The 12,574-nt window shown below is 37.8% G+C and overlaps 1 protein-coding gene across 2 annotated transcripts in view; it reads left to right on the forward strand.

The window, feature by feature from the left end:
• The window catches only part of GLRB (glycine receptor beta), a 51,934-nt gene that overhangs the window by 7,075 nt on the left and 32,285 nt on the right, over positions 1 to 12,574 (forward strand). For both annotated transcript variants that reach the window (XM_040600899.1, XM_040600909.1), the window contains exons 3-4: positions 6,345 to 6,451; positions 9,138 to 9,205. In XM_040600899.1, coding sequence (XP_040456833.1) covers positions 6,345 to 6,451; positions 9,138 to 9,205 — 175 coding nt within the window. The remainder of the gene's footprint in view (positions 1 to 6,344; positions 6,452 to 9,137; positions 9,206 to 12,574) is intronic.

Consider the following 12,574-nt stretch of genomic DNA (forward strand, 5'->3'; position numbering starts at 1 on the left):
CATGTTTTGTGTCTGTGTGTGGTACCAGGACACAACAGGATACCCATTAAGCACAAGCGTCACTTAGGTGGTGACACTGGTAGGATGCAGAGATGCCTCAGCTAGGAGCAAAGAGGCTAATTTTAAGAAATTGAAGCATTGTTGTGGGCTTGCTGGGAGCAGTACTGGTCAGGCTGGATGAAGGCACCATCCTAAATAGGCTCTGTTGGTTTGGGGGCTGTCATCTCTGTGGTGGGCGGATGAATCAACTGGCTTTTCTCAAATTTAGGGAATAACAATGCACTTCAGATTACCACATAAACACTCCTTAGGGTGTCCACCCCACAATTCAGGGTGCCCAGCCTGGGTTTCTCTTTCAAATTCTGCTATGATGGAACCTTTCTTTCTCCTTGTTTACCACACTGCATTACCTCCACATTTAGGTACTGAAGTTACGTGTCTAATTTTAAGTCTTTAGCTGTCAACTGCATTTGTGAAGACACATAAACAGTTACTCAGAGTTCCATAGTTTTAATGTAATTGGAGTGATACACTTTGCATTGGAGGCACTGTAGTTATTCTTCCTAGTAATAGAGACGTTACCTGGTAGGGTTTGGAAAGGTAGCTGTTAAGCATCCTAGAGATTGTAGAGATCACTCAGAAGGGTTATATCGTATCTCATTGCTTTGTATTAACCCAGTTTTATGCTTTGAGTAGTTATATTCAGAAAATCAAATTTCTGCAAATCAGAACACTGATAGTTCATATCAGGGAAACTGTACTTACAATATATGGTGGGGTAACACATACTCTGTTTCCCAGAACTTAGTTTTACCATTCTGATACGCACTGCCATGTTATATGACTAAAAGGTCACATAAAGTAGGTAAACTGTACTAAAATCTGTTTTTTTCAGCATTATATAGGGAATTTTGCTGGAGATAACAGTGTGAATCAGAATACATATTTTTATCTGACACTGAACAGGTTGCCTGGAGAAGTTGGTGCCCCATCCCTGGAAGTGTTCAAAGGCCAAGCTGGATGGGGCTTGGAGCAACCTAGTCCAATGGAAGGTGCTTGTGGCAGGGGGACTGGAACTACATTATCTTTAAGGTCCCTTCCAAACCACTCTATGATTCTGTATCTGTCAGACAGTAATCTAGAACTATGCAAAGAAAAGCTTAATGATAGATTACCCAAGCTATGCACTCTAAGCAAATGCCAGCAATAGAACAAGCATGCTACCTGACTGTCTGGGCTGCAGTGTACTATAAGATGGGTGCGAATACGTCCGTGAGATGTGCTTTGTATTTTTTTTTCCTGATTGTCACGCCATAAGTAAAAAGTACATATGTGTTCTCTTCTAAAATTAGAGATGCTTCAGCATAACAGGATCTTAAGACTAGTAATCAGGGCAGCAGGTGAATTAGTACAACAGCAAAGTTTCTGCTTCCCACTTGTGTAGAATATTGTTTATATTTTGTTCTCCAGTCATCTGCCTTTAGCACTGTGTGTCATAAGGACTTGTAACTTCAGTGAGCTCTGAGAGACTACATGTCATGGTAACCTGTAGAGCTATAATGTCTTCTGACAGTTTTGCTTAACATGAACAGTATGAAGCTATATACGTTTAAAACCAAGTGTAATGTATGCTTCCTTTTGCCATGTATACCTGCTTATCTAAAATTCTGGATTTTGGTTAGTGAATTATGAAAATAAATATCCATCGCCATCAGTTGAAAATCTTAATCATGTTTTTTCAAAGGCAGAGATAAAATGTGTAGAGCTGCATTGGAAGAGGAAGATATCTGCTGATATGCTGAGATTACTGCATATCCTGTGAAATACGGTATTTAAAGTAATTCTTTTATTCATCAGTGATACCAGAAGTAGCCTCCCAAAGACAAGAGAGAGGCCAGTCATATCACACAGAGATGTTATGCGAAATGACTAACTGTACTTTGTTTTCTTTTGGGCTTTTAAGGACACTTTGCAGAAGTGAGAACACTTCTGAGAATACTGTTTGGGTTTTTTTGCAGAAAAAGAGAAATCATACTTTGGGTTTGGGGTGTTTATGTTGTGGTTTTTGAGTTTGGTTTTCTTTTTTCCAAAATTGTCATTTAGGCAAAATTCTGGATAAGGCAATTTCTAGCTTTACTGTTACTTGCTTTTAAATTCCCTTTATAGCAACTGTAAGACTTCTGTTGCCTTACCCTTTTTTATTTACCATATCTTGTGTAGAACTTGTTGATTACTGTGAAGGCTTCTACTGCGTTTCCACTTCCTAATGCTTTCCAGCAGTTCTGCGTACATTTGATGCAAGCTGAAATTAATGTATTAAAATTACAAGGCTTTCTGCAACTGGTGGAGATCTAAGGGGCATTTTAGGCTAGTTGTCAGCTTTTCACGAGTGTGAAAGTTGTAGGTTGAATAAGAAAAAGTGGTAAGTAACTTCTCACTTGGTGTGAGTGTTGTTATGTGGGAATCAGACAGCCTGCAGCAAATCCATGTACTGTTCTTGTCAGGAAAGGAGACCTGAGCTCAAATGCTTTTTCTTTTATGTAGTCTATACATTTCCCTACCATTAATTCATTCCAGAATGGCCAATTGAGCACAGTGGTAGTGGTTTTAGGTAAATATCTTAGTGGCACAAATAGTCCCAAACTCTTTCTCCAAGCACCTAACTCATTAAGTCATTCTGTTCATCACTCTGAAAGTGGCGTAACCTCTTAACTCAGCAAAAGCTACAGATATGATTTATTGATTTGCAGTTGAAATTTAGGCCTTTTGATCAGCAAGGGTCTCTGAAGACAATCCAGTCCTTGTAATGATGTCACATGAATGCTATTCAGTGATGGCAGTTCAATGTCAGCATGCTGTAAAAGATCACAGTGAATAATATATAACTGATACTCAGCAGAGCTTTTTTTTCCAGTAGCTATTTTAACCACTTTCAAATTTCTTTGAAATTCAAAGTCACCTTTAAAAAACAGCAGTTACTGACTCTCTGTATATCTTCTCCAAACTCAAAACAACAGCTGTTACATTTCACTTAGTTCTTATATAAATGAGGATAAACGTGTGCACATTACACTTGTGTAAGTTCAAAACACTATCCAACAACTTGCAGAAGATGTGATTGTGTTGTTCTTTACCAGAAAGCAGTGCTGCCACCCGTTCTTCCCATCACCATCTGCCCAGTGCAGTAAATCTCCTTTGCCTAATTCATGGATGACCTTTGAACAAACAGCCTGAACAGATATTTGTATTAACAGTGCAACTCAGATCTCACAAAACTACCACCTTTTTCCTCTTACTTGAAGAGACAAATAAACCTGTCAACTGTATTTGGCTTTCTTTTGATGCTTACTCATTTAATTTTTCAGACTCTTTCCTCTTTTCCTCATTGCATTTTACAAGCATCTGTATTTAATTTATGTGTTTGTGTTATCCTGTGTGGTTCAGATTACCATCATCACTATTTAATGAATTTCTTTGTATAATCCATAGCAGAAATTAAAAAAAGTAGGATTTAATCTTGTGCATTAGTTGTTTGGCTTTGTTTTGTTATTTCATTAATACTGGGCTTGTATGGTTTAGAAAGCAATCCTATGGTGTGTGTTAAGGAGACCCTTGTTTTATAAATATTATACCTGTAGGCATCTGATGTAGATGTTTGAGATGCTAAGATGTGCAACTTGCAAGGAAGCAATGCCATGAACCTTTTTGTATCAGCTATAATACAGTGTACAGAGTATTTGCCTGCCTTTATAATAGTAAATGAACATTCTTTTCTGTCTCGTTTCTGCTATGAGATGGAAAATAATCTTAAAGTTTTACTTTGTTTTCCAATTGTCTATGTCATGGTAACTGAAAAAAAAAAAAAGCATACAAAAGTGGTTTTGATACTTCTGTAGCAACCTGTTCATTGGTAAAAGTCATCACTGAAAACTGAACACAGAGCTCAAAACTACAGAAAAAGAACAGAATTGAACAGAACATTTCAGTTGGAAGGGACCTACAGTGATCATCTAGTCCAACTGCCTGACCAGTTCAGGAAATAAATTAGTTCTTTAGCATGATGATACAGATCAAAGTCAAATATAAAAAGCTATAAACACAACCCAGGGATAATTTTTTGGAGGTGAATTTATCAATTATTTGAAGGGGTTAGAACACTTACTGCTATTTAATCACTCTAATATTAAATTGGCAGAGGTTTATGGTAGACAGAAGAAGGACATGCTAGTGGAAGTTAACATATGTTACTAAAAGTAAAAAAATCCTTGTTTTATTAGAGGACCATTTACCTCTGGATGAGTTGTGATAGAACAAGTTGTTCGCCTGTGTGGTTCTTAAATGTCGCAGAGGTTTTAGTGCCTTTGCAAGAGATGGGTGAGGAATTACATACTGCAACCGCTTAATGTTGCTCCACATTTTCTTCTCATCTTGTGTGCTGTAGTTTAAGCTATGCTCATGCATACAAACATTTTGGTAGCTACATCTTTTGGTAGCCTTCAGAATTCACACTAATGCTGCTGATGAGTAGTAAGTAGTCTGAAATTTCAGGGAGGGTTGAGTGGTTATTTACTGTTGTAGCTGAGTTCAGGCATGCTTTTGTCCAGCATGTATAACATCAAGCAAATAAGTAAACAGATATGCAGCTTTAGGTTTCAGAAATACCTGGAATACAATAGGGAAGACAGAAATATGATTTCTTTTTTTCTGAAGGATAAAATGCTTACAGAGTATCAAAGAGACTATGATAGAATAAAATGCAGTTACATTATTATAAATGGTTACGTGGTTTTAATAATAGGGAACTCCTTCATAGTTTTACTTATAAATATTTTAGCTGTTAAATGAGGAGATTAAATCTCATTGTGAAGGCCTAGTAAGTGCTACCAAGTCAGCAGATCTTGCTCATTTGCTCCTGTTTTTTCCTTCATGGTTTGAGTTAAAACAGTTGATGTTGAAGGTGGGGTTATTCATAAAAGCTGTGCAAGGGCTAGGATCTGGTCTCATACCCATTTTTCAGTGATACCATGCAGTGACATTTTACAGTGATATCATGCAATGGTGGCAGTTATTTATTAATTAATTATTTTCCCAGCAGTCAGTAAGGAAGATGCTGAGCAGGAATTAAAATCAGGAGGTCTGGTACATTCATGCAACTTTGTTTTTTTTTTAAACTGGCCAAAAGCCTTTGGGAGAGTCCCAGAGGACATGAAGGAAACTGAAAACTGAGAAGAAAACTAGCAGTGAACCAAGATGTTATAAAGAATAACTCATAGGTCTGTCAAGCTGACTTTGATATGGGAAAGAATAATGAAAAAAAGAAATTAAACAAGGTAAAGGAGGCAACAGCAGCTGATACTGATTATGGAAAACATACAGGAAATGAGCTGGATCATTTTAAAAAATATGTTCATACATTTGTTTGCTAGAGGTAGTAGTGTTGATGCATATAACTTATGCCTCTGTAGGGTGTTTGTCTTATTTCTCCATGGCATCTTGGTTACTAAATTATAATGACAAAGTCAGCAGAGTAGTCACTATAAAATAGGTGGAAAAGTGTTTACAAGACTGGAAAACATTACTGAACAGGTTCTACAAGCAACATACAAATTTATTTACGTGACATTATCAGCCTGCTAGGTGCTTGGAGTACCTAGGGTGGGGACTGATGCACCCTTATTGCTTTTTATTACACTCAGTTTCACGTTACTCTTGTACCTACGCTTACCTGTCACAGGCTTTTTTTAGTTTTAGCGATTATTTTAGTTTAACCCTCAGCACAGTAACAGCAGGGCAAATGGAGGTATTTAAATTCCCCCTGCAAAAGCAAAGGAGAGTCCAAGGCTTGGCTTTCTGTAATAAAGCTGTAATTAGCACTTGACCGTGAGATTATGCAGTGGCTCCGGCGCTGGGTGGAATAGCTGGTGCTGGCATTGGCGGAGAGGAGGCTGCCAAAAACCTCGGCATGGATTGGCACCTACAAAGTGCCCGTCAGTTTATTTATGTTCCTAAGCTGACAGTCACTCAAAATAGTTCGGGTGGCTGCTTCTGCTGCTGAAGAAATCATCTCCCTCTGGATATTTTGTTAGGAGGGAAGGGAACAATTAGTGAATTGCTGTTTATTTCCAGATTTACAGATAAGCTTTAGGAGACCATTCGCATTTGTTATAGTTTCTTGGAAAACACTGCAACATCACAAGGAAAGGAAGACTGTATGGTGTGGAACCTGAAAATACCGAAGATATTTTGCTCATGAAATGGCATGTCTGGCATGTCTTTAAAATGACAAGTTTAAGCACACAGTTGTTTCTATCTTAATAGTAACTAATGCACTTTTTTTCTTACAGCCAGCAATCAGCTGAAGACCTTGCAAGAGTACCTGCAAACTCTACCAGCAATATCTTGAATCGGCTGTTGCTCAGTTACGATCCCAGGATAAGGCCTAATTTCAAAGGTTTGTCAGATATCCCAGCCTTTTTTTTCAATCTTTGGAATTTAACTGTTGCTGTTTGCACACACAGAAAATTTATGTAAAGATAATATTCACAACCTAAATTTTAAATTTTGGGGTTTTTTGGGGTTTTTGTTTGTTGTTTTTTTTTAATGGAAAATTTCCTAGATAGCATGAAACTGCAGAAAGCATTTACCCTTTTGAGCTGCAAGGTAACATGTTAGGAGTTCGTCATCATAACAATATGTGATGCTTTATTATTATTACTATTATTTTATAAAAGCTTTTTAAAAGTAGAATAGAACTTTTAGAATAAAAATTTTATATGTCTTTTTATGCCTACATTCTCATTAGACTTTAGTAGTATCTCTGCTTCACAGTATTCTAAAACATCAAAATTCTCTGCAGACATCCTTTAAGGTGAATTTATAAAAATTGGGATCAGCAGTATCACTGCTTAGAAACCATACAGCTATTAAAATCCCTTAAAGATATGTAAGTAATACAGCTTATATACTTTGGGATTTCAAATGCGTTCTCTGCCTTTAAATATCTCCCTTGTATCAGATGATGTAGGAATCTTCCATGTAGGCAAACATGGTTTCCTTACATGTGCAGAAAAGGTTGGAATAAATATTCTCTGCAAAACCTCTAACAACTCATACAGCTGTAAGTTACACCTTCCAGGAATTAAATTATTTCCCTGCTGGAAAAAGACATAGGCAATTTCATTATATAACAGTCATAACTGATGTAAATAAATTCTTTCATTTTAAAACTTACATGTAATTATGTGTACATTAAAAGATACCTTGTTGAAGATGTCCCTGCTCATTGTAGCGAAGTTGGACTAGATGACCTTTGAAGGTCCCTTCCAACCTGGACAGTTCTATGATTCTGTATTTTAACATGCATATCAATAGTATGAGAAATTTGGAAATCTATAAACTTTATTGTGCCTTTGAAGAGACCATTTTCAGATGTTCTGTTTAAGTTTTGTAAATGTATTAATCTCAGTTTCAGCAAGTGTCCCACTTCTTTCATATTCTCTGTAGAATCATATTTATGTTTTCAGCACTGAACCTTGTCACAAAGAATAAATGTCCAGCCCCTGCTCTACCTGTTCTTCAGCATGATCAGCTTGAAATCACAAAGCATGTTGCAGATTTCTTTATATTTTTGATAACCCTGCTGGCAGTCTGGTAAGAATTAAGATGGAAGGAAAAGGGAGGACATGTAATGTTAACTTACAAGGAGGTGGAAGAAAAAAAAACATTTTCTGACAAGTGGTTTGCCCACGTTAAAACATTCCTCACACATCAGTGAGTTTCTTGGACGGTACTTCCTATTTAAATCTGGAAGGGAAAGTACGCTCTTGACTACTAGTGATGTCATGGGTGCTCTGTCACACATATCGGGCATTAAATAAGGTAGTATGTGTATTGCATAACCAAAAGTGTCACACTTAGCTAGTCTGATTCTAAAAAACCCACCACAAACTGGTTTAACTGGAAAAAGCGAAATTTCGTCTTAGTCATTTTCTCATGAACCAAGAGAACAAGTTTGAATTTATGTATTAACAGTGCACCAAAATATTTCATGCAGACAAGCAAACTGTTAGATGAGGCATATATTACTTTGTACTGTATTTGCTTACTCTGTCAAAGTAGTCTTCATATATTCTTATACCTCTTTTGTTGCTAAAAATAGGAAGAAACCCACTAAATGAAGTATTTGTAACAGTGGAAATGAGATCAGATGCAGGCATCTTGTGTACATACTGACACTCTCAACATATAGGTGCTAAATAAAACTAGCGGACCATAATTAGTTCTCACAACCATCAGGCCCCTTCTCCTTGCTTCATGATAACTCTCTGTTAACACCAGATTAAATGACTGCCAATCAGTTCCCCCAGGGTGACAGAGGGCAGATGTAGCAGCTGTCACACCATCCCTCTTCAACTACAGGAATCCTGGCTGTGGAAAAGAGGAAAAAATCCAGGCTGTCTTAGTATCTTCACAGCTGCTGGCTTCTAGAAATTTTTCTTGGCAAATTCGTAACCATTGTAAAAGGGAGCAGCTTTCCAACTCTCTTGCACCGAGTCTAGATAGCTGAAAGCTGCATGCAATAGTTTTTATCTGACTGTATTCATACTTTACGGTTATGTACTTAACTTGCACAAAGTAGCCTCTTACAATATAAGTAAATGTCTGATCGTAAATCATAAACGGGTAATTTGGGATGATAGATCATCATTATGACCTTGACAGTTGAAAGTATGTGCTGCCAGAAAAGTGAATTGCCTCTGTCCATTATGCTGTGTGCAAAAGTAATACTGGATTGTGCATTCTGTGATAACAGAAAATCATGGAATTTGAAAATTATTCAGATTTATGATCTGTGAAATGCTTTAATCTTGGCACTCTGGACTAAGGATTTTTTTTTTTTCTTTCTGTTTTCTTATCACTAGGTTGAGAATTTTTGTGATTTCTGTTGGCTTTCAATGGATATAGATTAAACCACAGCTTTTGAAAACTGTGTATATACTAACTTGATGAGATAAAGTTGTATGACTGTATAAAAAAACATTTCACGTTGTGGTACCAGTAAAAAGGAGCTTTAAATGAAGGATAACGTGCCTTTAATGGATTGTATAGTTCACTCAAAATATTTTTTTTTTTTTAAGGAATTCCAGTCGATGTTGCAGTCAACATCTTCATTAACAGCTTTGGGTCAATTCAAGAGACAACTATGGTAAGACTGAAATGAAATTAACATAGCACACGTGGAGATTTTAATCTTAAATTAAATTTCAGGCTGACGATTATGAACTATAAAGTAGAAAGGATTGCTACAATTGTAGATACTGAGAATTGAGTTAATGGGGTTAGGGATAGACTGACTGTGCTCTATGCCATCAATCTATTAATCTATTTCACTCTATATTTGTCCGCAGATTTTTATAGCTTTTAGAATCTGATGTATGTGAAAGGAAATCCATGGTTTCTAAGATGCAAGAAATACATTTATTTCCATAAGTTATTAAGTTCAGGGGAAGAACACATTTGGTAGTATGAATCAAATAATCATCCTGAGAGTTAATATGTAGGTTGTTTTGGATATTACTAAAGAAAATACCAGGACTGTATGAAAGAAAAAGAACAGACATGCATAAGGCTGAAGCATATGTGTTCTCTGTTTTATGTAGATCTGAGGATAGGAGTAAATCATGGAGGGATAGAAGGAGGAGGAGTGAAGGAGTACACCATCAATGATCATACTTTTACTCCTGTTTATTTACTGTGTGACAGAGAGAAGCTGAGGAGTTTCTGAAAGTGTGTTTCCAGTTTGGTCAGAAAATTTCAAAATGTCAATAACAACACCAAATAGTGTACATTACAATTTTGACTTTTTTGTTTCTTTAGGAAATAAAATCTATTTCAAAAGAAGAAATCATTTCAGCAAAGCCCTTTCCATTATTTCGGGACTTGAAGATCTTTTTAGCAATGGTATTTCCAACAAATACCATTAAAAATATTGCCATAAAAATGTATTTAATTTTTGAAGGTGTTCTGAACCGATCAGAATTTTTCTTTCCTATAAAAAAGAGGGATAGACCATGTCTTGGCAGTATGTGGGAAACCACAGACAGGGCATGCACTCGGTGGGAGTTCTGAGATGCTCCCTGAGCATCCCAGTTAGAAATAACCGGTCATCTGCTGCATCCAAAGCATTGATGCAGTTCCCCAAATCAGGCTGCTTTTTTAAAATACTATGACTAAGGCAGCATTCCTACTCGTAATGGCACAGAAGCATAAACCATAATACGGCTAATAAATAATAAAACACTTTTTGTTGGTGGTGGAAGCACCCACTTAAAACTCAGAACCAGCTTACGTGGTACCCAAAGACATTTCACTAGGACTGTGGAGCCACTCAAAGTTAAACATATGTGATGGCTGAAACAGCTTTTGAACAGCTTGGCCAGAATTTTCTGTTTCTGGAACTAAAAGTGAATAAAGATTTAGATTTGATTGCAAATGATAGTAAGTCAACTAATGGCATTAGTGGGAAGTGATATTGAAACAAAGAATGTAAGTGTGCCAAAGATACCCTGAGATTTATTTCTGAAAACAAAAGGGGGACTGAAGTTTAAAGAGGGGCAGGGAGGAAGAGCAGGAAAGTAGGAGTGAGATAAGTGTCTAAGATGGCAGGTATATTAGGCCAGATGGCCCTTTCAAGTTTCTGAAATTTATTGCATGCCTTAAAAAGTGACTTTTACAGAGGCTTTTTTACAATTGACCCAGAAAATAGTAACAAAACATGAATAGAAGAGGTGTGCTTCCCCCCCCCCCAAAAAAAAAAAAGTACGCTCTCTATAGCAATGTTTGCCTGCCTGTCTGTGATTTTCTGATATGATCACGTACAAATTTGCCAGGATGTTCTTTAAGTCATGTTCTCCTCTGTATTTCAGAATTTCAGACATGATCCTTACTTCAATTTATGCATTTAGATTTGTACACCCAGCTGATCACCATGATAGCTCAGCATGTTTATGTCAAGTTTGGATTACTTCTTGGTTGCCTTAATGTATCACTGGAAGCACTAACAAAAGAGATGGTTAATCTGTTCTCCCATATATAACTTGGGAAACTTTTCCTGCTGCAGTGGGCATTGGGTCCTGTGGACGTTCAGGAACTGCTGCTTTCTTGGGGGTAGGCTGGTACTTGTCTTCAGATGGTCTGGGCGATGCAGCAGACAGTAGAAGTGAGTCCCTTAGACTAGAAAGAAACTTCTGCTTCTGGAATCACAGAAAAAGTGTTTCCTGGAGCTGAGATGCCAAGTCCGTGAAGGATGAGGGGCCTCTTGCATTCAGAAAGGAGAGACGTTTGCAGGCAGCAATGGAACTGCTGAAAAATGTTCCGTGGTGCTGGAGAGGAGTGTGGTGGGCTGCACTGTCTGCATCCCTACTGCCTCTGGCGTTGGTGTGAACCGAGGAATATGGATTTCTTGACTGTCTTTGAAGTTACCAGAAGGTACTGAACTGGTTGGAGTGGTGTCATTACTGACACCAAAATTTGTGAAATAGTGTATTTCTGAGTCTTTCAGTCGATGAAGTCTCATGATGATTCTTGGTTCTGTAGCCACTTCTGGCTATAATAGCTGAATTTATAGGTTTTCGCAAAATATATCTGTGGGGGTAAAGCATCCTCTTTTAGCCATGCTAAAGGGATGATTCCTTCTTCTGGGTGATGGAAGAGTGGGGAAGAATAATCGTGGGTGACAGGCGACTGGGAGTGAGGTGGTGGTAGAAGGCCCAACAAACCAACGTGTAGAGTGCCAGTGAGGAAAGGCCGATCAGCATGCTAATCTTCTGCTGTTCAGAAGGGTGTCAAAAGAGATCAGAAGGAAGAATCTTCAGCAAGATATTTCAACATTGACAAGTTGTCAGGTATCGCTCTCTTAGAGCACTCTCAGAAGCAGCCAGCTCTGGGGTTAATGTCTGGAACTTCTGACTAGTCAACAGGCTCCCACAGTGTCCCTCGCCTTAACATCGTGGTGGCTGGTTCTGATGGTTCTTCATGTATTTCAGGAATCCCACAAAATTATTTTCAATTACTTTTTCCTTGCTGTCCTTTTGGTCCCATGATGATTGCATTCTTAGCTGTGCAGCTGGCTCGTCCTCAACAAAGAGCAGAGATTGCGTCCCACTGAAGTAGAGTCTATTTAGCTTTAAGAGGGAAAGGAATTTCTTCATCGAAAACAGTTGACAGGTTTGAAGTATTATTGTTTTGAAGCAAGACAGGACCCATAGCGTGGATCCTGTGCCCAGAAGCCTGTGTTGCTTTAGTCAATCCCTGGTGAAGAAACTGAAGGGCAAACGTTTGCTCTGTGCCTGGAAAGGGTAGTAGTCTTCATGTTGTGTTGGTGAATGCTCACAAGAGAATTGTGACTTTTCACGCATGCGTCAAGCAAGTTACCTGGAAAAACTAAACAATTTAACAATTAGTTAAATACAGAGAGAGTAAGAATTTGTACAGCTAAAATGGAGAAGACCTTATACCAGAGCTGCTACCTTCCCGTGAGCTTCCTTTATCTTGAATCTCTAACTTGTTTTCTTCT

The sequence above is a fragment of the Falco naumanni genome, chromosome 1 (assembly GCF_017639655.2).
Source record: "Falco naumanni isolate bFalNau1 chromosome 1, bFalNau1.pat, whole genome shotgun sequence".
NCBI lineage: Eukaryota > Metazoa > Chordata > Aves > Falconiformes > Falconidae > Falco > Falco naumanni.